Source organism: Drosophila serrata, unplaced genomic scaffold (genome assembly GCF_035046125.1).
Source record: "Drosophila serrata isolate PLE 108 unplaced genomic scaffold, ASM3504612v1 contig_229, whole genome shotgun sequence".
NCBI lineage: Eukaryota > Metazoa > Arthropoda > Insecta > Diptera > Drosophilidae > Drosophila > Drosophila serrata.
In genome coordinates, this window is record NW_028257127.1 from 682,554 (window position 1) to 707,460 (window position 24,907).

The 24,907-nt window shown below is 36.6% G+C and overlaps 1 protein-coding gene across 6 annotated transcripts in view; it reads left to right on the forward strand.

Moving 5' to 3' along the window:
* MFS17 (Major Facilitator Superfamily Transporter 17) overlaps positions 1–24,907 on the forward strand; it is a 105,932-nt gene that overhangs the window by 22,937 nt on the left and 58,088 nt on the right. For all 6 annotated transcript variants that reach the window (XR_015271073.1, XR_015271072.1, XM_086830220.1 and 3 more), the window contains exons 2-3: positions 6,148–6,205; positions 6,260–6,347. Coding sequence is in view for 4 of the 6 variants with exons in the window: in XM_086830220.1 (XP_086686346.1) it covers positions 6,263–6,347 (85 nt within the window). In the remaining 2 variants the exon portion in view is untranslated. The remainder of the gene's footprint in view (positions 1–6,147; positions 6,206–6,259; positions 6,348–24,907) is intronic.

Here is a 24,907-nt window from a genome sequence, read left to right on the forward strand (position 1 = left end):
CCCAACCTTTGAATTTAGCCTGTCCTCAGGCGGATAACGTGGAATAAATCATAATGTTATTTTCCGGTATGATCTGATCATTTACAATTTGTTCCGGGATCGGTTGGTTCTTCTTGTGTTTTCTTATATTTAACAATGAGTTTCTTAGGTATACTCTTAAATTTATAACTGACATACAATATTAGACTTAGGATTGTAATAACAAAGGATGTAAGACATATGATTTGAAACATGCTGTAATATTTTACATGGGATTAAATTATATCTCTTGTTTGAATGTATACCAAAGGTTCTATTTTGGTAATGTTGTTGACAATATAAATTGACTGTGTAAAATCTGCAAGGTTGTTTGAAATTATGAATTCATCATTTGCATAGTACAATTCTTTATTTTAATAATGTTGACTAATATGTTTGGTTGAACATAATTGATTTGGTAATCTTTGTGTGTTTTAGTGTATTTACATTCAGTAGGTTCTTGTTTAATAATTTCTGTTAAACACTTATCGAAAATTGGTTTACCTGTGTGTGTATTATAGACCTTATCTTCGTAAATATAAAACTTATCAAATATAGATTCAGTAAGGATGGACTGGATTGGACTCATCAGGATATGGAACTATATTGAATATTGGGACTTTTGTTATCTCGGTAGGAACATGGGAAATTATTAAAATTTCGTTTGTATCTGTTTTTAGCCAAGTGGATGTTTTAATCTTTAGCATTTTCTCGGAATTTACTTGTTTCAAATAATCATGTTTAAGTAATTTCGGATTAAAAATTCCCTGTCGTCTTGATCTAGTGTGCCGAATAAATATTTGTATGCTGTTCCTACAATATTTACTAGACCTCGTTTGGTTCTCTTGATTATTCTCAAACCATTTATTTCCCTTTTTAGTTTTTCAACTAAGTAATCTATTTGGATTATGTCAGGAAAATGTTTCGCTTCATCCAACAAGTTCTCAAACATTAACATGGTCTTGGTTATGTTTATGCTTAAGTAATGATATTCGTAACTCGTGGGTATCTCCGTAACTCCTGTTTGAAACCATAGGTATCCATTTTTAGCACTTATTGAATTTACTTCTATGCTACTGCCTTGGACTACGGTGATAAGAGCGATGATTGCCAGATATATAATCATTAATGGGAATACGGGGCATCTCTTAATCTTCTTCGATGGGTCTGGAATTATCGTATTTACTTTTGTTAGTTTTCTTTTGTTTCTTGAACTTGGACTTGTAATGTACGATTTTCCTGCCTCTGTTTGTTTCTTCGAAGTGTTTATCATTCACTTGTCTAATCTGACCTGTTTTCTTAAACGGGTTGGTCACCTTACTTTGAGTGATTGCCTGTATTTCGTATCAACATCATAACTATGTCTGTTTTTGTTCAGCTGGTCAATCTTTTAAATTTTGTTTTGTTGTACATTAAAATCAGGGCTACCTGCGTATAGAAAAATGTCTGCCGGAGTTCTTTTGGTGGTATTGTGCCTTGTTTTGTGATTATAAACGTATAGGATCGTTTCAAATTTTGTGCATCGGTCTTCTATATTTTGTTCACTACCAATAATTCTCAGCTTCTCATTTACAGTTTTATGAAATCTTTCTATATCGGATACACCGTTTTTGCTTGTTGTGATGGTTATATTTACGCCTTCTGATTTTAACCAGTTTTGCAATGCTATGCACATAAACGCTAAATCTTTATCTGCTTTTATTTCTTGCGGTTTTCCCATGTCATTAAATATCTTCATGAGGGCTCTTTTTGCTTCCAGCCAATCTCTACTTTTTACTTCGATTAGAGTAGCAAATTTCGAGTAGATATCTATGCAAGATAGGAAGATTTGGTTCCCTGTTTAAGACTTCGGGTGTCGTTTCGAATACAAGTTTCGTATTCCTATGTTCAGTTTTAGCTATATTGCAAACTTCGCATTCATTGATAATATTCTGAATGAGTTTCTGACTGTCAGGATAGTAATATTCTTCTTTAAACCAATTAATGGTTTTTTCTATACCTGGGTGTAAAAGTTCCTTATGTTTCTTTAAGATTAGATCTTTAAATTCTGCATACGTCAGAATATCAGTTAACTTCTGAGTACATCGCAGCAATTTTGTGAAACAATTAGGGCTTATGATTTCGATATACGCCCATTTGGAAAATTAATAGTGCTTTTCTTTGTGCAAAAATATTCCTTGATGAGGTTTTTAGCCAACTCGATCGTCATTTCTTTATATGTAATTTTAATTTTTAATTTTTGAAAGTAATGACTCGTGTTAACTGTGTCTATTTCTCCTTTTACTACTTCTATTTGTCTAGAAAAATAGTTTAAGGGTCTTTCGGTGATGGAGATGTAATTTAAGTTATCTTCTGCAGCGCTATGGATTCTTGCATCCATGCTATCAGCAATTTCGCCAACCATGGCTTCTTCTATTACTGTGCGGGAAAGAGCATCTGCTACATAATTTTCTTTGCCTGGAAGATACTTAATTTTGTAATCAAATTCATTCAATTTGATTTTCCACCTTTGTAGTTTCATGTTAGGTTCTTTAATGTTGTTAAGCCACACCAGTGGTTTGTGATCACTTAATATTTCAAATGGCCTTCCGAATAGATATGACCTAAAATATTTAGTTGCCCAAACTATAGCTAACAATTCTTTTTCGATAGTAGCATAGTTTGTTTCGTGTTCGTTTAGCGTTCTGCTTGCGTAACATACGGGCTTATGGTTTTGTGACAAAACAGCTCCAATTGCTATATTGCTAGCGTCAGTTGTTAGAGAAAAGGGTTTTGAGAAATCAGGGTAGATTAAAATCGGGTCTGAAGTTATCAATACCTTTAGTTTTTCAAATGACTCTACATAATCTCTGCATTTGGTATCGATTACCGCTCCTTTTTTCAACTTTAGGGTCATAGGTTTAACTACCTTAGCAAAGTTAGGAATGAACTTGCGATAGAATCCACATAATCCTAGAAATGATTTTATTTGTTTAGGAGTTTTTGATAATGGGAAATTTGTGATTGCGTTCGTTTTGTTTGGGTTAGGTCGAATTCCATTAGTAGTGACAATATGTCCTAGGAATTCTGTTTCCTTCCTCATGAACTCACATTTATCTAATTGCAATTTTAAGTTAGCGTCCTTAGTCGACTACTAATCTGAATTTCGGTTTACCTGAGGCGTCTGCCTTCTTTGGAACTACCCAAATGGGTGAACAATAGGGGGACTTAGATTTTCGGATAATGCCCTGCTCTATCATTTCCTTAATTTGTTTATTTACCTCCTGATCAACACTCTGGGGGTATTTGTATGGTTTGCGATAAACCGGATCTTCATGTTGAGTTTGGATAACATATTTAATGGTACTAGTGAAAGTCAAATTCTCACCTTCTCTGTACTGAATGTCTCTATATTTGTATAGGACCTTCTTTAAACATTCTTTTTCTTCAACATTGAGGTGTTCGAGTCTAAACTCATTACATTCGCGTAATTCATTATTGATCGCGAAGTTAATTGTTTCGTCAGTAATGGATGTGAGATCGGATTGCATTGCATCTGCATCCTCTGCATCTTTACTGTTTTTGGGAGTAAGGCACTTTAGGGGTGCGGTCTTCTCCACTTTTTGTTCGATTTTGGTGTTAACCTTTTTGTCTTTTGGACTGGGACACTTTTTTAGTGTGGTCTCGCCCTTTTTGATTGGGTCAAGGCACCTAGTTGATGCGGTCTCGCCCTTTTTGATTGGGTCAAGGCATCTAGTTGATGCGGTCTCGCCCTTTTTGATTGGGTCAAGGCATCTAGTTGATGCGGTCTCGCCCTTCTCATCCTCGTATCTGAATTTATAGGTTTTTGAACCTAAGGTTACAGTCTCCTTTTCATAATCAATCTTTGCTTTGGTATCTACTAAGTATTGACGACCTAACTAACAGGAAATCATAATTTTGAGAAAATTTGTGAACATAGAATTTTTGTTCGAACGGACATATTACATGGGGCTTAATCATTATACTTTTCGTTAGTTTTATTGGGCCCTTAATTGTATATACCGTGAGGTTTTCTTTATTTTCTTTTAAATTCGCAAAATTTTCCATAATGATGTTAATGGATGACCCTGTGTCTATCATACCTTTGTAAAGATTGTTTTCATAATTAATTGGATTGATACTTCCTCTTCTCCCGTATCCGAGATTTCCGAGGCAGTTTGATGAAAATTTACGTCTACCTCCATTTTAGTCTGTCCACTACTACTTTCTCTTTGTCTTTTAACGGGACCATTATTACCCGGGTTGTGTGAAGTAGAGGGCTGATAGTTTAATGGGTTATTCTGCCTACCTTGATTTAACTTGTTCCTAAAATTGTGATAAACTTGTGGGTCAACAATAGTAGGGTTATTTCGATTTCGATTCTGGGTATTTCGATTCGAATTACTGGCTTGATTATTATTTTGAGACGTAGATGAATAGTTAGAATTTGCGTTATGTTTGGTATTGTAATATCTTTGATTATTATTTAAATTTTTATTTCCCTTATTCCTGCGATTATAATCGTGAGATTTTTGAAAATACATGTCTTCAGGATTTGCGTCATAAAGACCAAGTTCCATAGTGGCTTGTTTTAACTTTGGGATAGTGTCAATATCCTTACGAGCCAACGACATGTACATTCTATCTGGTAATTTCTTATCGATTGTAGACTTGATAGTCCATTTTAACATATCGGAATAATTGCTCTTAACTACGGGATTATATTCTAGTTCTAACTTATCAAAAATATTACGATGCTGTGCTTCCAGCATCTGGATGAACTTACTAATGCTCCCTGAATATGGCGTGTCCTCCAGTTGTTTTATCAGCGTCACATATGGTCTATGATGCTTAAATGAAGTGGAAAGGGCTTCTCGGATCTTCATCCATGATGTTGCTCCTGCTTGGATTACTGCTTCTAAGGCGTTGTCCACTATTACTCGTTTTATAGCGCCGTAGATTATATGAGCTTGCCGGTTATCTTGTGTTGGGTACAGGGTCAGCAGTTGATCAACCTGGTTGATGAATATTGACAGCTTTCCTGGTGGGCCATCGTAATAATGCAGCTCCTTGATTTGGTTCAGCAACTGATTTAAGTGTAGCTCGGAGAGTTGTTGCACTGTTGCCATTTTTAGTTTTGTTTTATTTAAAAAGTCACAGAATTAAAAATTCGGATTTGAACTTTATTTCTGACCGCACGGGATTTTCGTTTGGTTGTATTAAAAGTCACAGAATTAAAGATTCGGGTTTGAACTTTATTTCCGATCGCACGGGATTTTCGATTTTTTAATCACTATTTCAATTCGTTGGTCTGGATAGCTAGTTGTATAGCTTATCCTTTAAGTTGACCAATACCGTACTGAAAGGATTATTTTAATTTTTGATCCTACTGGCTGCGACAATTAAATACTTGGTTATTCGTAAGTTAAAAGAAATTATTTTTATTTTTATTTAACCGAATAAGTTACAAGATATTTTTATGAGAAGAACACCGACCGAATAATTTCGTGTCTTAAACTGAACTCTGCTTATTGAACTAGGATGGGTGACGATCAAGCCTCGGTTTCGAGCTTTTGTGGATCTTGATTGATTTCGAAAGATTCTAAGAGAGAGCTTAATTGATTCTTTAATTTCTCTTGGATTCAAGTGCATTCGCTCTTGGATACAAGTGCTCTTTTGAAATTTGATTATTTTGTTTTCGAGCTAACGAGTCCGAACTTTGAACGTGTGAACGTGACAAATAGGAAAGGATGTTTAGACAATAAAATTGTTTAGTCTATTACTGGGGACTTGTGTTTATTCTACTGTCGAACTCGTGTGGAGTTGTGGTATCCAATGACTGTATGGTTATCATTCGATGATGATTCATGGGTGTACATATATGTGGAATAAGTAGGCATGTGCTAAAGTCTATGGGACTGTGGATATGTCACTATATATATATTTTTTTATTTATATATATGGTATATTATTTATAATATATGAATACAAACTCTAAACTTAAATTCAATGCAATTCAACACTAAAACGTTTTAATATTTTCCTACTTTGTCGCTTCGCTAAATATTAAATTAAATGCAATATTATATAGCAATTTTAATATATTTTTGTTTTTAATATTAAACACAGGTTTATATGTATTATGGTGTAACTAAATATATTAAAATAGAGGCTGATTAACATTCCAGTAAGTATATTTATATTTTATTTTAGACAAATTAATTACAAATAACCATTTTAGAACATGATGTACGATTTAAGGGGCTCTTATTCTGCACCACATGAGAGTGATTCTTCAATTAGAAATAGGCACAATCGGCCTTTAAATGGTACGTATTTTCTAAACTTTTAGATACCAAACAATTTATAGTAACACAATTAACCAGATTATTTAGATGCCTTGATCTTTGTTATTTTGATAATTTCAATGTTGACGAACATATTCAAGTAAATATATTTATAAATTTTTTTTTGCGAATTTTTAAGGGTACTGTAAAAAAAAATAGAAACTAAGAGTATTTCAATGACAGCCACAGGATTTGGTGGTTCGATCAAGCCATTTATATATGTATGTTCATATGTACATATTTAGTACGTATAATATAAATAAGTTTTTCGAGATAGCTCTAACCCTGAGAGACTATTTTGCGTATAAACTGGCAGACGGACGAACGGACATGGCTAGATTAATTCGGCTAGTTATACTGTTAAAATATAAAAACCTGTTCATAAGGTAAGATAAAATTGACGAAGATACCTCTAACTCAATTTATGACGTAAATTATTGTGACTATTAATAGTAACAATTAGCTGGCGTCAAATCATCTGACCGAAATCATAAACCCTTTTCAAGGGTATACAAATAAAACTATTGACTCAGGTCCTTTAAAAAAAGTACTAGATCAACATATTATGCATATTTTGTCGTTATTTTTCTGTCGCAACTAGTTAACGCATGCAACAATAAAACCACTGCGTCATGTACTTCTTTTTCAAAAATTTAATAAACATCCATTATATTACGTATCAGAATACAAGAGGCTTACATATGTAGTAAGCTTCCTAACTTGTATTCTGATAGTTTTTCGTTTGCTTCTTTATTTTTTTTAATTTCAAAATCCGAACTTCGTGCCAGCGAAGGGCAAAAACGCCAGAGCAGCAGAGAGCTCGGCGGCAGATGGCTGCCGAAGGCCTCTCTGCCCGCCGACAGGGAAGTCGGCTTTCAACAGCCCAGGAGGGCAGACGTGCCTCTCGGAGTCGGTATTCAGCAGCCCAAGAGGGTAGACGTGCCTCTGAGAGTCGGTTTTAAACAGCGCAGGAGGACAGACGAACCTCCGGGAGCCGGTCCGCAACCGGAAAACAGGAGTCGGGCTCCACGCGGCCGGAGGGGTGCCCTGCCTCCTGGAACCGTCACCGCAAGGAGCCAGAGTCCCGGGCGACCCAGGCTCAGGTCAAAAACGTGGCCAGCGACGACAACAACGACACCCATGCGGTCCGCCACCGTGGAAAGGCGGTCCATGAAGAACCACTAGGAGCGGGTGAGCTGGACCTTGGCGCGATCCTCGTTGCGGGGTTCATGTGCGAGAAAGAGGTAGGAGTAGTTTTTCCGGTAGGGATCTTAGGGAATAAACAAATATATGTGAACGCTACTATGGTGTCCCAGACCCCCTTTGAGAAAGCGACCCACGGTTGACGGGTCCGCGTCCAAACCGGGTTCCTCTCCGGGCGTAGTGGGCGGCACACGGGTGACGTGGTCTCCATGCCTATGCCCGGAAGTGTCTTTCCACCCAGGCGAGTCCGGCAACCCCGATACCGGGGTGACGGGGTCGGGGAAGCGCCTTAATCGAGTTGAGGGACGGTCGCCACCCGGTACCGGGGCCGGCCTAACCACAACCCGAGCGAGCCCTCCCTCCCTGGCCGAGGAACACGCCGCCGGTTGACGTGGCGTGGACCGAAGCCGAGCCGCACATGGTCACCGGTGGGACAGGCGTCGGTATCCGGGTGACGGGCCGACACTGAACCGCCGGAAAGCCGGTGCGGAGCATCCCCTTTCCCCCTTTACTCCTTCTTTCCTGTTCCCCGTCTCGGCCTCTCGGGCCCGAAATCCTGCCTGTCCCCGTAAATATAAATATTTCAGTGGAGGATCCTAGCCCGGCTTTGTTTATACCGTGATAAACATCCTTACACTTGATTTTTGATTTGTCTAGGTTTGCTTATGGCGCTATGACACAGTAATGCAGTTTTCATTAATTAGAGATTCATTAAAACCTTGAAAGAGACAGTTATATGTGTTACTGATTTAAAAGGTACCAACAGACTTTCAAACTGGTTCGGAGTCATTCGTAGTATGTGTTTATGTATTCTCGTTTCCTCGTCTAGCAGTTTCGGCTGTAATTTATGTGAATAGCCTAAAGTACATTTTAACCCTGATATTTTATGTAGTTAGATTAATTTTTTAATAAAAATCTACCTTATTAGATAGGCTATATCTCCGTCATTTGTGAATATTTTTTATTCTTCCAACAACTATTTTCTACTTTAACATAAATACTTTGATATTTCAATCAAAATAAAGTTGTATTTTTAATAGCTTTGGCCAAACATTATCTACCTGATTTTTTGATTGCTTAGGATGTTCTACAGTGGAGCAACAATAAGTGTATAAGGATATTTGTACTCGGTATTGAGCAAACATAGAAAGTCAGTAATTTCACCTCATAAATGAAGGTGATACCTAGCATAGCTCTGCGGTTGAATAAGGAAAGCAAGTTAATTTGAGGAGTCTACTAGAATAGGACGGCAACATTCGGTCTACGTCCCACAATACGAGACAATGTCATTAGTTTGCATTTTAGTTTAGGCGACACCATGTTTACAAATTATTAAGATATGTTTTTAAATCCGAAAAAGCTTGACGTCGTCCTCGTAACTGTGAAAATAGGCAGAACTTTAAGCAGTTCATTTTAAAATATTGTAATCAATAAGTGACCCAAATAAGTTGCATGCGAGACTACAGATATCCATTCAGATAACCTAAAATCCATTTATGAAGATCAATTGGATTATATATCCTTGTAGTTGTTATAAAAACCCTTTATAATAAAGAAATTCAGTTCGAAAAGATTAGTTGTTGTTGATATACGCTTAATAACTTCATGTTGACATGAAGAAATAACTGATCTACAATGGTATTACAAATGAAAGGTAATGACATTTTTGGAACGTTTTGGGATGGTCGACAAATTAGGAATTCCTCTATAGTTGTCCATAGCTACAGACACGTCAGTGCACATGTATAAATAGGAACAATTAAGTTCCCTTTATAAGTTCCCCTTTATAATAAAGAAATTCAGTTCGAAAAGATTAGTTGTTGTTGATATACGCTTAATAACTTCATGTTGACATGAAGAAATAACTGATCTACAATGGTATTACAAATGAAAGGTAATGACATTTTTGGAACGTTTTGGGATGGTCGACAAATTAGGAATTCCTCTATAGTTGTCCATAGCTACAGACACGTCAGTGCACATGTATAAATAGGAACAATTAAGTTCAGATATAAAATTATTTATTAATTGGCTGTACGGTCAAATATATTCTGAATTAACGAGATTCACATCGACCGTAGGAAGATTGGGATCTTGGAGTTGCGTCGACGGCGCCACTAGCTAAACTAACTCTCGCCGGATCTATAACAAAACAAAGATTAGGCAATCGCTCTAAGGTGTTTCGAACAAGGTTGACTTGGAAAATGTGGAAAAATCAAGTTATTAAATTATTTTGTGTTGCATTAGGAGGGTATTAGTGGAATTATTTTAGGAAACGAGAAACGATAAATGATCATGATCAGGTAATGAAAATGAAGCTGCCATTGACAGATAGCTTCACACAAAGATATTAAACATCACCATCACGTCTGCAAGCTAACTACATAGGCCTCTTGGATTTTAATAGGAAATTTAAAATAGGACACCCTTGGAGGATATAATACCGGGGCTCTGAGGGGTCATTATTTAAAACCCCCAAGGATTAAAACGAATGTAACCGGCGGTACGGTTACTCTATCGGCAATTTTAGATTCGATATCTTATTTATCACTAAATTTAAGATTGCTTGGATTGAATCCAATACTGGGGGGCTGTGCCGAGATAGGCTGCTGTTGAGAGCCTACAGCGGGTTGTTGGAGTCCGACTACATGCTGTCTGCCAGTTTTCTTTCTGGTAGACTCATGTAAAAGCTTGAAGCCTTAAAAATATCATGAGTTTTGTGAAAACTCGATAATACCTCCTTAAAACTACCCTTGGCTTGCCGCGTAAAACACAAATTTTCACATCGCGACAGGTCCTGCAGCAGTGGCGCGAGCCAATGATTTCCATCGTCCGAGCACTTGGCATGCATGATGTTGTTGGCATGATGTTACGGAAATGAGAGGCAGTTCTAACTCTATTCTATACTCGCAAAGAGGGCATGTCCACCGCGGGGGGTTACAACAGAGATATTTACCGCAATAGAGGCTATGCTTGAGGTAATAATAATAATATTAATTACTTACAATACAGCTACAACCGCAATAATGTTTACAATAACCCGGATTATGGAAACTACGTGAAAGTTGTAGATTTTAAAACCGTAATAAACCAACAAGAAAGTTCGTTCAACATGCAAAATGGTAACATAAGATTCGCAAAGGGCACGTCGGAAAACCATAAAACTCCCTTAAGTATTCAAAAGACATAGAAAAAATGTATACTATTAATCCAAATCTTAATATAGTTAGAAATCGAACAATTTTAATTAATACCGGAACCGAAACCCACGTAGTTAAATCAAATTCGGATAAACTTATATATTATTCAGAAATAAAACAGATTACACGAATCAAAAAATACTTTACGAGTAACACTTCTCAAAATAAGAGCTGAAAATTCCATTATACCTCAATAATCAATAATCCATTTCGCAGGGATGGAATATTTAGCATGGTTTTACTAAAATTTTCAACTGCTAGTTAGATTTAAAAACATACAATGATTGCATCATAATTGGACCTAATAATATTGAACAACCACTCTTTATCTTATCCCTAAAAACAACCAACTTTTTCCTTATTTGGGAAGAATCACTTATGCCAACAATCTTTAAGTTGTCGGCCATCCCAAAACCTTTTGAAAATAAAATAACTCTTCATTTGCAGCACTTTTATAGATAAGTAATTTCTTCATATCATGGATTTATTAAGCGAACATGAAAAGCAATATAATATATTGAGCTCTTTTCCTATATTATGAAGGGTTTCCATAAGAACTTTTAAACATATGTAATCTATACTGATATCAGTAAAGCATTGGACTTTTCTTTTGCAGGCTGACGACGTCAGGCTTTGCGTGTAATGTAAGGACGTTGCGTGCCAGTCGGATTTACAATCAGATTTTAATCATTTTCAAACATGGTGCCGCGTAAACTTATTAAATTTAAACGGCTCTATATGCAAGATAACGACGTTCTGTCGTGTCTTTCCCAAGCTTGTGACATACACCCTTAACAGCTGATCCCAAACATGTATTGCACTGTATACATGTGCATATCAATGTGTTTGTTTGTTTTGATTTGAATGCCTCTATATTGTTATTATACCCTTGCAGGGTATTATAATTTCAGTCAGAAGTTTGCAACGCAGTGAAGGAGGCACCTCCGACCATATAAAGTATATATATTCTTGATCAGGATCAACAGCCGAGTCGATCTAGCCATGTCCGTCTGTCCGTCTGTCCGTTTCTACGCAAACTAGTCTCTCAGTTTTGAAGGTATCTGAATGAAAGTTTGTAGTTAGCCTTCTATATACTTTTACTCGTATATATGTCAGAACGGGCCGGATCGGACGACTATATCATATAGCTGCCATAGGAATGATCGGATAATTTTTACAAAAAAAATTATAACATTTTTAGTTTTCAACAGAATTTGATCCAATTTGAGATTATTATTATTCTACAATTTTGTGTAAAATTTTATGAAAATTGGACGACTATATCATATAGCTCCCATAGGAACGATCGAGAAATTAATTCAATTAAAAAGTATAACGTTCTCAGTTTTCAACAGATTTTCATCAAATTTGAGATATAGCCGTTTCATATTATTCTACAATTTTGTGTAAAATTTTATGAAAATCGGACTAATATATCATATAGCTCCCATAGGAACGATCGAGAAATTTGAGAGGAATGAGAATGGCGGTGGCTGTTGTCATATAGCTCCCATAGGAACGATCGAGAAATTAATTCAATTAAAAAGTATAACATTCTCAGTTTTCAACAGATTTTCATCAAATTTAAGATATAGCCATTTCATATTATTGTACAATTTTGTGTAAAATTTTATGAAAATTGGACGACTATATCTATAGCTCCCATAGGAACTATCGAGTAATTTATTCAATTAAAAAGTATACCATTTTCAGTTTTCAACAGATTTTCATCAAATTTGATACATAGCCATTTTATAAGAAATAAAAGAAATTAATAAAACTAAAGATTATAACTTCTTCAGTTTTCACCAGATTTTCATCAAATATAAGATATAGCCATTTTATTTTAATCTACAATTTTGTGTTATAAAAAAACCGGACTACTATATCACATAGCTGCCATAGGAACGATCAAAAAATGAATACAATTAAAAATTATAATGTTTTCAGTTTTCAGCAGATTTTCATTAAATTTAAGATATATCCATTTTATATCAGTCTTAAATTTTATGTCAAATTTTATGAAAATCGGACGACTATAATAATATAATATCACATAGGTGCCATACAAACGATCGTTAGATGTGGAGCAAAAATGCAAATCTGTGAATGTAAAACTGAAAATATAATATGTATAGGTGAATGAAATGAAAGCAGGTATTACTTCATTGTTTTTTAACATTAATATATATATTTTATATTGTATGGAAGGAATCCAGGAAGTCATCGAAGTTCTATCTGCAAGGGTATATAAACTGCCGAAGTTAGCTTCCTTTCTTGTTTTTATTTATTATTATTTGTTTATTTATAATTATCAAAATCGTTGCTGTTTATTACTTATGACATACAATTCTAAACTAAGCTTGTTTATTCTGCCTATCAGCTATCACAGTCCATTTGCAAAGCTTAAGAAGATCTAAAAGATCGAAAAGATCTACCTGATGCACATAACATTAAATTTGTATATCAAACCATAATAAGTAATCAATACTTTCATTTGTGCACTTATTACGTTGTTCCACTATAAATTTCCTAATATTTAGTTATTTAAAAAAATATTTTTATAAACCTTTATGTGGATTTTTCAGACATTAAAAAATATAACAGAAAAGCTCAGATGGAGCTGTTAATTGATCGTCTTCTTTAATCATTAACGATATGCTATTATCCCAACTAGATGCCTTTGCAATATATCCACAAAAATATCTAGTCGAGGTTAATTCAATGGGTACATTATTGGTCAAAAAATTATCTATATTTTTGTAAAAGTACCTCTCATTGTCTTAGACAATGTTAATTTGAAGTGCGCATTTCATGCTACTTTTGTTAGTTAATACTCTGCTATTTAGGCAATACAAGTAATCATTAACTCTTTGGGCAAATGCAGCAGTAGAGGCTGCCACTTCCGAACTATTTCGATGGATCTGCTTGTTTGCATAAGCTAAAATCTATTTGGATTAACGCTCTTGTTAAGGGGGGAGCCTGCTTAAGAGGCTTCAAAAAACCGTATTTTTTTTGCCTAAATCTCTTCATAAACTATCCAAGAATGTGTCTATAAATTTCAGAAAAAATGCAGAATATTTTCGGAGATGCAGAAGAAGTAGTGAGCAAGCGTCAAGCAAGTATCCGAACGAAACGAAAACTTTGACACGCGATTTCTCGGATTTCAATTTTGATGATTTTTTCAAATTGGCGGGCAAGATAGGAAAAAAAGTAAACGTTTTATCGAATCAATTCAAAATGCGTTGTATTCGGGATTAAATTCTCTTCTAGGTGAACCTAAAATACCGTAAGAAAGTTAATATTAACCAGAATTTTAAATGATCTGAAATGATTGAAAAAAAATTCATTTTTTTTTATCTGAGAAATATTATTGAATTTTTCATTTTTTGTTAAATTTTTATGGTTCACCTAGGAATTACTCTATTGAAAATTAAAAATTGAATTTTATGTTTCAGATGAAAATTGCAACCAGCATCTTGCCCGCCACACAGAAAGTGCACGCTGGAGGCGCCTCCGTAGATTTCGTAAAACATGAAGAATATATTATGTATGATGATAAAAAAAATTTGAGAAGACTCTTGAAAAATATAAGAATAAACCATAACATTTTAATTTTAATCAGACATTTCTTTCCTTCCCAAAAAAATTCTCGAAACTATCGATTTTTTTACGCCTCTATAGCAGGCTCCCCCCTTTATTTAATCGTTCTCGTTACTGATCTCTGCTCTAATTCGTATACTAGAGGTGGAGAACTATCGATAGTCGTCGCCATCGATAGTGAGCGATTATTTTTCTCAAACCATCGATAGTGTCGATAGTACTATCGGTAGTGTTATGCTTTTTAATTTTTAGATGTAAAAAAAGCTATAAAATGAAATTTGAACAAAACTTTATTATATTTTTAACTCCTTAAAAATAAAAAATTAATTAATTTATTTAGTTTTTTGATTAGGGATTGTATAAAAAGTACATCGTCGAACTGTGTATTCGAGCGGAAAAGATGTACAAAACTAATTCTTTTTTAAAAAGAGCATTAGGAGATTTTTAATTTCAGCTATACTTTAGCTTTTCACTATATTTTGGCGTTCCACTTTCAACTTTATTTTTTCTTTGTGATGTGATAAGCCGCGTGCAAAACTATCGATAGTGCAGGGCTGCCATCGATGGCGGTGCTATAGCGCAAAACCATCGATAGTGTCGATAGTGCCATCGATAGTTCTCCACCTCTATCATATACCTCTCGTATAATATAGAAATCAACTATTCCGCGAGGGGTTTTAAACTTAGCTTTTAGTAAGTTATTTCTTATAGATTTGAAAATATGCGGAGTAAGTGAAAAGTAAAGTAAGGTTTTTCAACCGTGACTTCAAGTAACTAGGTACATTTTCTATTGTTACCTCCTTGATCATACACACCGCGTCTTAGTTTGAACCCATTATATTCAGCAATATTAATGTTTTTATATTTAAGGCTTATTAAGCATTCACCTTTTATATTACTTTATTTATTTATATTTCATATATTTTAATATAAATAAATTTTCATTTTTTTAAACCGTATAACAAATACGCATTTTATTTGAGCGTTCAAGTAAATGCTCTAAGCCATCAATTACGTCAACTGAAAAATTTTACGTTAATTTGTTTTATTGAAACTTCATTTTGGTTATTATGTTAGTTATTATGGATCCTTTTTTAGATTCAGCCATTTCCTTTACAGTATCTTTGAGGGCTGAGTATAAACATTCGTTGTCTCCTAGCTGGTATTTTTTTATGCTGTTCCACTTTTGTAAAGACGCTGGACTGGGAAGGTTTAATTCCGAAGAGTCTCTTAAAAACATACGTTGAGGTTGACCTGTAATAAATGCTCTGAGCGAAAAACTTTTCGAAATCATTTCATCTCATATTTGTTTCTTTTAAAAGTATTTTGACAATATCTTTTCGTTTCCAGTTAAATTAATTTTGTCATTTTCAGAAATTAGGTTTTTTTTTATGGCACTGACGACAAATTTCAGCAGGTGACTTTGAGCGGTGTCTTTTTAGTGGAGACAAGCTTACAGCATTAAAATCTGTTTCATCACAGCTGTAATCTTTTACTTAGATATTTTATCCCAATATCATCTGTTTAGAAATGATCTTGGTATAAAAACAGTGATGAAGTGTTCGCCATAGAATCCTCACTAACATTGGAAATGTAAACAATTTAAGGGCAGGAAAATCGTGCTTAGATTTTTGGGAGTGGGGCAGGCTGCACTTGCCTTTGGGCTGTCATAAGGACTTTTAAACTTAACAACAAATAATGCTAAATCTCAATAACAATAACAATATCAATAACAAGCAGTGAACTTTCTCCCCGTGACCCAAAACTGATGTTTTTTAATTTTACCTTTCCGGCACTGAAATAATTAAACATCTGCGGCTAATAATTATCTATATTAACAAATAGTTCGACACCCGCCAAAAGATACAGAACTTGAATTTAAGCACGCCCGGAAGTCACCGCGATTATTTTTCCCAACTTTTTTTTTTTAACTTAGCCGCCGCAGCTGCCGTGTTGTTGTTCTTCCTGTTTGTTTCTCTTGAGTGATGCACATATGCACTGCTTTGCCGAAGGCACTGAGGCTCTTTTCTTTGAACAGAAGCCAAGTTTTTTTTTTCACCATATCGGCTCCGTAGCACATAAATTTGACAATAATCAATTCTTCTTCTGACTAATACTTTCCTAAATCAGTAATTATTTTATTAATTTTTTGTTTATTGCGGGAAACATCCACTATTCGTGACCAATATTCTGGAGAAAATATATAAGCAAACCTCCATGTCCGAGCTACGCAAATCCATATTTATAAATTCTAAAATAAAATAAAAAAAATATATTAAAAAAAAAAAAAAATTAGTCACGTAAGAGATAAAGAGACCATACTCTGCCTTCTCCATACTCTGCCTTCACCTTTTTTAATACACTTTTATTAGTTCGGGATGTATGTATGTATGTATCGGAATCTTTGAACACTATTTTCAAGGGTTTCCAAATATCTGATAAGCTTATAACTTTACATACTTCTCAAGGACCGATGACAATGCAATAATTTGATAAAAAATTTAATTATCCTGATTAGGATCGTCAGGATTGATAAATTCTTTTTGTTTTAGATCCTCCGTAAAGGAGTAAGAGAGATAGAGCTAGCGCGATCTATGCATGCCTGCTGGACAAGCTTATGAAGCACTTAGTCGTGTAAGAAGAACCTTAGACGGTATTCGCATTGAAGAACATTATTGCTCAAAGTTAACAGGAAAAACCCCATGAAACAAAGGGGCCTTAAATGAAATAATGAGATTAAGAAAAAGTTCGTAAGATATACATGTCCGCAAAAATTTATTATTGGAAAATCGAACTAAAATACGAAAAATAACTTACAGCTTAGAAAATTAAAAAAAAAACACGCATTTATAGGAAATATATAATAAATAATAGTTAATATTTCATCTTTCCAAGTGAACGGACGTGTTTTTTTCTTGCGCTCTCGTTTTGTATTAAAGATTGATTCTAACCAACGGGGTTAACTTTAAATTCCTAATTTGTGTTTATAACTTCCCGTTCACTTCGCGTGTGCATGCAGCTATTCTAATTTGTGTACATAATTGGGATTGATAATTGATGCACTACGGTCAGTACATTCAAGTGGTCCGTATGACACCAGGTACGTGCCTGTTTGGGTTAGGTGTTAGTAGGCGCGATAGAAAATATAGGACATAATACAAGGAAATTGACTACCGGCGTGCTGCCTGGTTGTTAGCTTGCATGTTTACTAAGTGTGTTAGAATTAAAGATTTTAGTTTGGGAAGAGTATCTACGTTAGAGATTAGTGTGAACAAATCATTATAATTTGCAGCTGACTCAACAAGTCAGCACTTTCCACATCACCATGGATAAGGTTAAAAATAAAGGTTATCCCTAGCATCGTTCTACGATTGGCTAAGGACGGCAAGTTTATTAATGGGAGTCTACTAGAGTAGGTAGGTAATCTTTGGTTTGCATCCCAATTTAAACCGCGTAGAGCGAAAAATAAAAAGTTCTTTTGAATCGACTCAATGCGTTTACTATGGACGCCGTACTGAGGGCTCCAAACGCAGCATCAATATTCTATGTAGGACGAACTAATGAAGTATACAAGGATTTAGTAACATAGGGGTCATTGAATTCCTTCGACCACCGTTTAATAAATCCAAGCACACCCCTGGCTCTATTCACCATAGACGAAATATGATCAATAAAGTCAAGTTTTGAGTCCAAGCGGACGCCAAATCATCAACAGAATTAATTCTTTCCAAAGAGCAGCAGTTCAGCGTGTAAGTAGCAAGCTTAGGAACGACACGAGAGAATGTCATTAGCTTGCATTTCGAGCCATTTAAGTTTAAAAAGTTTACACGGCACCAAGTTTGAAAATTATTGTGATCTGTTTGTAAATCCGACTGGCAGGCAACGTCATTGTATTGCACTCCAAGCTCTGCAGTTAGTCAAGACTTTGGGCAGGTCATTTATAAATAATGTAAACAATAAGGGTCCCAAATGGCTTCCTTGCGGGACGCCAGATGTAACCCTTAGAACATTAGATAAATTATTCCTAAAGAGGACCTTTTGCGTCCTGCCATTCAGATAACTTGAGATCCAATTAAGAAGTTCACTTGGAAAGTCAATTAAATCGTGTTTTCTAACGAGGAGAGAATGGTTAACAGAGTCAAATGCTTTACTGAAATCATTATAGATTACAACTGTCTGACAATTATTATGGAAGCCCTTTATAATATATGAAGAGAGCTCCAAAGGATTTGTTGTTGTTGGTCTCCGCTTAATAAAACCATGTTGAGATGGAGAAATAACCGATCTACAAAGGTGCTGTAAGTGAGGGGTGATAATGTTTTCAAAAAGTTTAGGGATGGCCGACAACTTAAAGATTCCTCTATAATTGCTGGCATCCAATTTGCTACCTTTTTGTGGAGAGGAATAATAAGCGATTCTTTCCAAATAATGGGAAAGTGGGAGGTTTCAAAAGACAAGGTAAACAATTTCTGAAGGGGATAGCACAGGGCGTCGGCATAATAAACTGGCTTGACACGATGAAGATTTAAAGGAAAAGAGCTTTCGTTTAGGCTAGAACAGAAAATTAAGTTTAATTTGTGTATGTAGTAGGAACAAGTCTAGTGTAAATACGAAGAGTTTGCATAAGTTGTTTGAAATAGATCGGCTATTGCCTGATCATTATTTGCGGTAGTATTTTCAAATAAAAGCGAGGAAGGATTTGTTTTAGGCTTACGTTTAGTGTTAACGAAATTATAAAACTGTTTTGGGTCCTGTGAGAACTGGGCCCTACAACGAGTTAAATAGTTTTTATAATACTGCGCGTTCAGCACGGTAAAGTTTGACCGAGCTGATAAATAAGATGAAACGGCAGATTGAGAACCGGTGAATTTAAATTTAGCATACAGTCTAGATTTTTATACCCTTGCAGGGTATTATAATTTCAGTCAGAAGTTTGCAACGCAGTGAAGGACGCACCATATAAAGAATATATATTCTTGATCAGGATCAACAGCCGAGTCGATCTAGCCATGTCCGTCTGTCCGTCTGTCCGTCTGTCCTTCTGTCCATCTGTCCGTTTCTACGCAAACTACTCAGTTTTGAAGCTATCTGACTGAAACTTTGTAGTAAGCCTTTTATATACTCTCTCTTTCGTTTATATGTCGGAACTGGCAAGATCGGACGACTATATCACATAGCTGCCATAGGAATGATCGGAAAATTTCTACAAAAAAAGTATAACTTTTTCAGTTTTCAATAGATTTTCATCCAATTTAAGGCACAGACATTTTATATTAGTCTTAATTTTTTTTGTCAAATGTCATGAAAATCGGACGACTATATCATATAGGTGCTATACAAACGATCGTTTGATGTAGAGGAAAAATGCAAATCTGTGAATGTAAAACTGCAAATATAATATGTATAGGTGGATGAAATGAAAGCAGGTATTATTTAATTGTTTTTTAACACAAATATATATAATTTTTATACCTTTGCAGGGTATTATAGTTTCAGTCTGAAGTTTGCAACGTAGTGAAGGAGGCACCTCCGACCATATAAAGTATATATATTCTTGATTAGGATCAATAGCCGAGTCGATCTAGCCATGTCCGTCTGTCCGTCTGCCCTTCTGTCCGTCTGTCCGTTTCTACGCAAACTAGTCTCTCAGTTTTGAAGGTATCTGAATGAAACTTTGTAGTTAGCCTTCTATATACTCTCACTCGTATATATGTCGGAACGGGCCGGATCGGACGACTATATCATATAGCTGCCATAGGAATGATCGGAAAATTTTTAGAAACAAAATTATAACATTTTTAGTTTTCAACAGAATTTAATCAAATTTGAGATATAGTCATTTCATATTATTCTACAATTTTATGAAAATCGGACTACTATATCATATAGCTCCCATAGGAACGATCAAGAAATTAATACAATTTAAAATTATAACATTTTCAGTTTTCAACAGATTTTCATCAAATTTGAGGTATAGCCATTTTATATCAGTCTTAAAATTTGTGTCAAATTGTATGAAAATCGGACTATATCACTATATATCGACTTTATCATATAGGTGCCATACAAACGATCGTTAGATGTGGAGCAAAAATGCAAATCTGTCACTGTGTGGATTCCTAGTCATAGAAGTTCTATCTGCAAGGGTGTATAAACTTCGGCCAGCCGAAGTTAGCTTCCTTTCTTGTTATTGTATGGATTCCTAGTCACAGAAGTTCTATGTATATAAACTTTGGCTTGCCGAAGTTAGCTTCCTTTCTTGTTTATTCTTAAGTTGGCTCAATTCTTTCGTAAACCACGACGGCTTATTTGAGCTTGGCATATAATATAAAAAATATCCAAGGCAACTCGTTTATAAAATTATTCAGCCGTTCAAAGTCCGTCTTGCGAAAACATAGGACTTTATTGGCTGGACGGCCAGAAATATTCTGTACGTCACACCCGATATTAGGATCTAATATTAAAATCTCCTAGGACTACCAACTGGTTTCTATCCAAAAGTTTACTGGAAACCATCTGAATAGCGGAAAGGTGATTCCAATAAATAGGAAGTTCCGACAATTGAGGTATGTAGTAACAGGTAATAAAAATGGAGCTACCTTTGATAGATAGCTTCACACAGAGGAATTCAACATCGTTGCATTCCTCGAAGGTTAATAATTCTGACGTGAGTGAGGAGTCCACCGCTATAAGAACTCCACCCCCGCGCCTGATAGGGCGGTCTAGCCGATATACTGTGAACACAGTTGGAAAAACTTCGGAGCTCAGAGCCTCCGGCTTTAACCAGGTTTCTGTGAGCACAATAACCTGAGATGCAAACTAAAGGCTATCAGAATACAAGTTAGGAAGCTTACTACGTAAGCCTCTTGCATTCCGATAGAAAATACCTAGGGAATAGGTTAGTTTTTTGGTATGGTCAGGCCTGGGAAGAGTTATTCCTACAGGTCGCATTTTCTTTTTGTTTGCTTCGAACTCCTTAACAACAATGTACTCTGGCTAGAAGTTGGGAGAGCAAATAGTGTTAAAGAGCTCGTTAGGGACATTTATTTTGAAAGATGAAATGTCCCTAGCGTAAGAAAATTTAAAATTTTCCACCTTTATCTCAATTTATCGGCTCTGGTGTTGCCTTGTATAAAGGCGGGAACATCTTCCGATGTTTGATCAGGGGAGAGCCGCGAAACAAAAATATGTCTCGTCGGTGGAACCGGGCCTAACACCCTGGGCAGATATGTCATTATACACGGGTCAATATTTGCGACCCCCCAAGGGACAAAACAGAAATAACCGGCGGTACGGGCACTCCCGCTGCACATTCGGGTACCGAATCTTTTCTAGCGCTCGATCTCAGCACTCTTGGAATTAATGCTGAGGTCGAGGACTATGACGAGGGAGGCTGCTGCTGAGAGCCCATTGCAGGTAGTTGGGGTCCGTCTACATGCTGCCCACCAATAGCAGTTTTGTTGCGCCTTGTAGAATCATTTAATAGCGTAAGGCTATTAAATTGGGTGTCCAGCGCCAAGAACATATCAAGAGTCTTACGAAAACTCGTTAAAATGCCCTTAAAACCATTTTTGGTTTGGAAAGACATTTTTTCCTTTTCTACATCGCGACAGGCCTCACAGCAGTAACGCAGGCCGATGTTTTTTTTTACATCATCCACCGTCCGAGCTGCAACAAAATACACTTGGCGTGCATGACGTTGTCGCGCAGCCAGCAGCCGGTTGTAAGGTCTTCTGCAGAAATAGCCTTCTTGCAGGTTCTGGCGAAACAGACAATATTTACGGACATTATAAGGACCTACCACTGTACTTGTACTTGGAAAAAAATGAGGGAAAAAAACAACAGAGCTATGAAGATAAGAAGTGAAGAGTCACAGCGAAAGCGAGAGAGCGGGAGATGGGAGATAAAGACGTCTTTTTATGTTGATGACCTACTCACGGGTGCAGACGACCTAGCGACACTTTGCATTATCAAGGAACAAGTCGTCGAGGACATTTCCCGCTCACACAAATTGCATTCAAACCACACTGGATTTATGGAAAATCACGCATCTTACTAGCTCAATTCGTGTGGAGAGGGATTAGCCAGCGCTCTTGGCGTGAACTAGAATCAGCACATGGATACAGTGTTCTTCTTCTTTTGTTCATTCCAAAGAATCAGTCATCGAGTATCACCAAAAAAAAGTTTTCTGTCCTTGTTCCACCCGCTTGGATTGCTCGCACCGCTTGTTGTCGCAAAAATACTTCTTCAAGAACAAGATTCGATCACTTCAACGTCATGGGTTTTGTGATTCATTGATTTCATTCAGAAAAGTCGACGGGAGTTATCGCAGTGCATCTGTTGCCTGGTAAATCGAGAGTGGCATATTTGCTAGGTCAATTGTATATCTTCATCTTTCCAAGTGAACGGACGTGTTTTTTTCTTGCGCTCTCGTTTTGTATTAAAGATTGATTCTAACCACCGGGGTTAACTTAAATTTTCTAATTTGTGTTTATAACTTCCCGTTCACTTCGCGTGTGCATGCAGCTATACTATTTTGTGTACATAATTGGCTTTATTTTCCAATTTAGTTGTGCTGCTAGTGTTAGCTTTTGCATATTTTGCATTCCTTTTTGTGCCTTCTTCGTCTAGCTTTTGTTTGCGCCGTCGCAACAGCTAAACGTTTTATCTATCTATCTCCCACGCTCTCTCACTCTCTCGCTTTAGCTGTGCCGCTGCACTTCTTATTTAATCTAATCTCATTCGCTCTCCCGCTCTCTCGCTCTCTCTGTTCATATCTCTGTTGTTATTTTTTCCAAGTACAAGTACAGTGGTAAGTCCTAATAATGTCCGGAAATATTATGTCTGTTTAGTGAAAACCTGCAAAAAGGCAGTTGTTGCAGGTGACCTTACAATCGGCTGCTGGCTGTGCGACAACGTCATGCACGCCAAGTGTATTGGAGTTGCAGCTCGGACGGTGGACGATGTAAAAAAAAACATCGGTCTGCGTTTCTGTTGTGAGGCCTGTCGCGATGTAGAAAGGGAGATGATGTCTTTCATGCGGCAAACCAAAAGCGGTTTTAAGGGCATTTTAACGAGTTTTCGTAAAACTCTTGATATGTTCTTGGACACCCAATTTAATAGCCTTACGCTATTAAATGAGTCTCCTAGGCGCAAAAAAACTGCTACTGGTGGGCAGCATGTAGACGGACCCCAACTACCTGCAACGGGCTCTCAGCAGCAGCCTCCCTCGGCACAGCCCTCGACCTCAGCATTAATTCCAAGAGTGCTGAGATCGAGCGCTAGAAAAGATTCGGTATCCGAATGTGCAGCGGGAGTGTCCGTACCGCCGTTGATTTCTGTTCTATCGCCTGGGGGGTCGCAAATATTGACCCCTCAAAGTCCCGTTCACATAAATATATCTTCCCAGGGTGTTAAAAGGCCCGGAATACCGGCCGACAATGGCACGGCGGATAACCAATCTGCCTTGCCAAAAGCCCTTATAGCTGTTCCACCAACGAGACATATTTTTGTCTCGCGGCTCTCCCCTGACCAAACATCGGAAGATGTTCTCGCCTTTATACAAGGCAAAACCAGAGCCGAAAAAATTAAGATAAAGGTGGAAAAATTCAAATTTTCTTACGCAAGGGACATTTCATCTTTCAAAATAAATGTCCCTAACGAGCTCTTTAATACTATTTGCTCTCCCAACTTCTGGCCAGAGTACATCGTTGTTAAGGAGTTCGAGGCGAAGAAAAAGAAAAAGCGGCCTGTAGGAATAACTCTACCCAGGCCTGATCATACCACTGCGCCTTCTACGTCTTCCAATCCCGATCCAAAAAACTAACCCACTCCCTAGGTATTTCCTATCAGAATGCAAGAGGCTTACGTAGTAAGCTTCCTAACTTGTATTCTGATAGCCTTTCGTTTGTATCTCAGGTTATTGTGCTCACAGAAACCTGGTTAAAGCCGGAGATTCTGAGCTCCGAAGTTTTTCCAGCTGTGTTCACGGTATATCGGCTAGAACGCCCTATCAGACGCGGGGGTGGAGTTCTCATAGCGTTGGACTCCTCACTCACGTCAGAATTATTAACCTTCGAGGAATGTAACGATGTTGAATTCCTCTGAGTGAAGCTATCTATCAAAGGTAGCTCCATTTTTATTACCTGTTCCTACATACCTCCACTGTCGGAACTTCCTATTTATTGGAATCACCTTTCCGCTATTCAGATGGTTTCCAGTAGACTTTTGGATAGAGACCAGTTGGTAGTTCTAGGAGATTTTAATATCCCTGGTGCTATTTGGTGCTCAAATAATTCCACCAATACTCTCCATACACCTACACAACATGACTTTATCGCTGGCTTGTTTGACATTTCGCTGTCTCAAGTCAACCATGTTCGAAATTCCTTACAGCGCTTGCTCGATCTTTGCTTCGTCTCTGATCCTGCGAGAGTCAGTTTAGCAAGGGTGGCGCCTCTGACGCAGCCCGAAGATCCTTATCATCCAACTTTCGATGTGACTCTTGATATTGGGTGTGACGTACAGAATATTTCT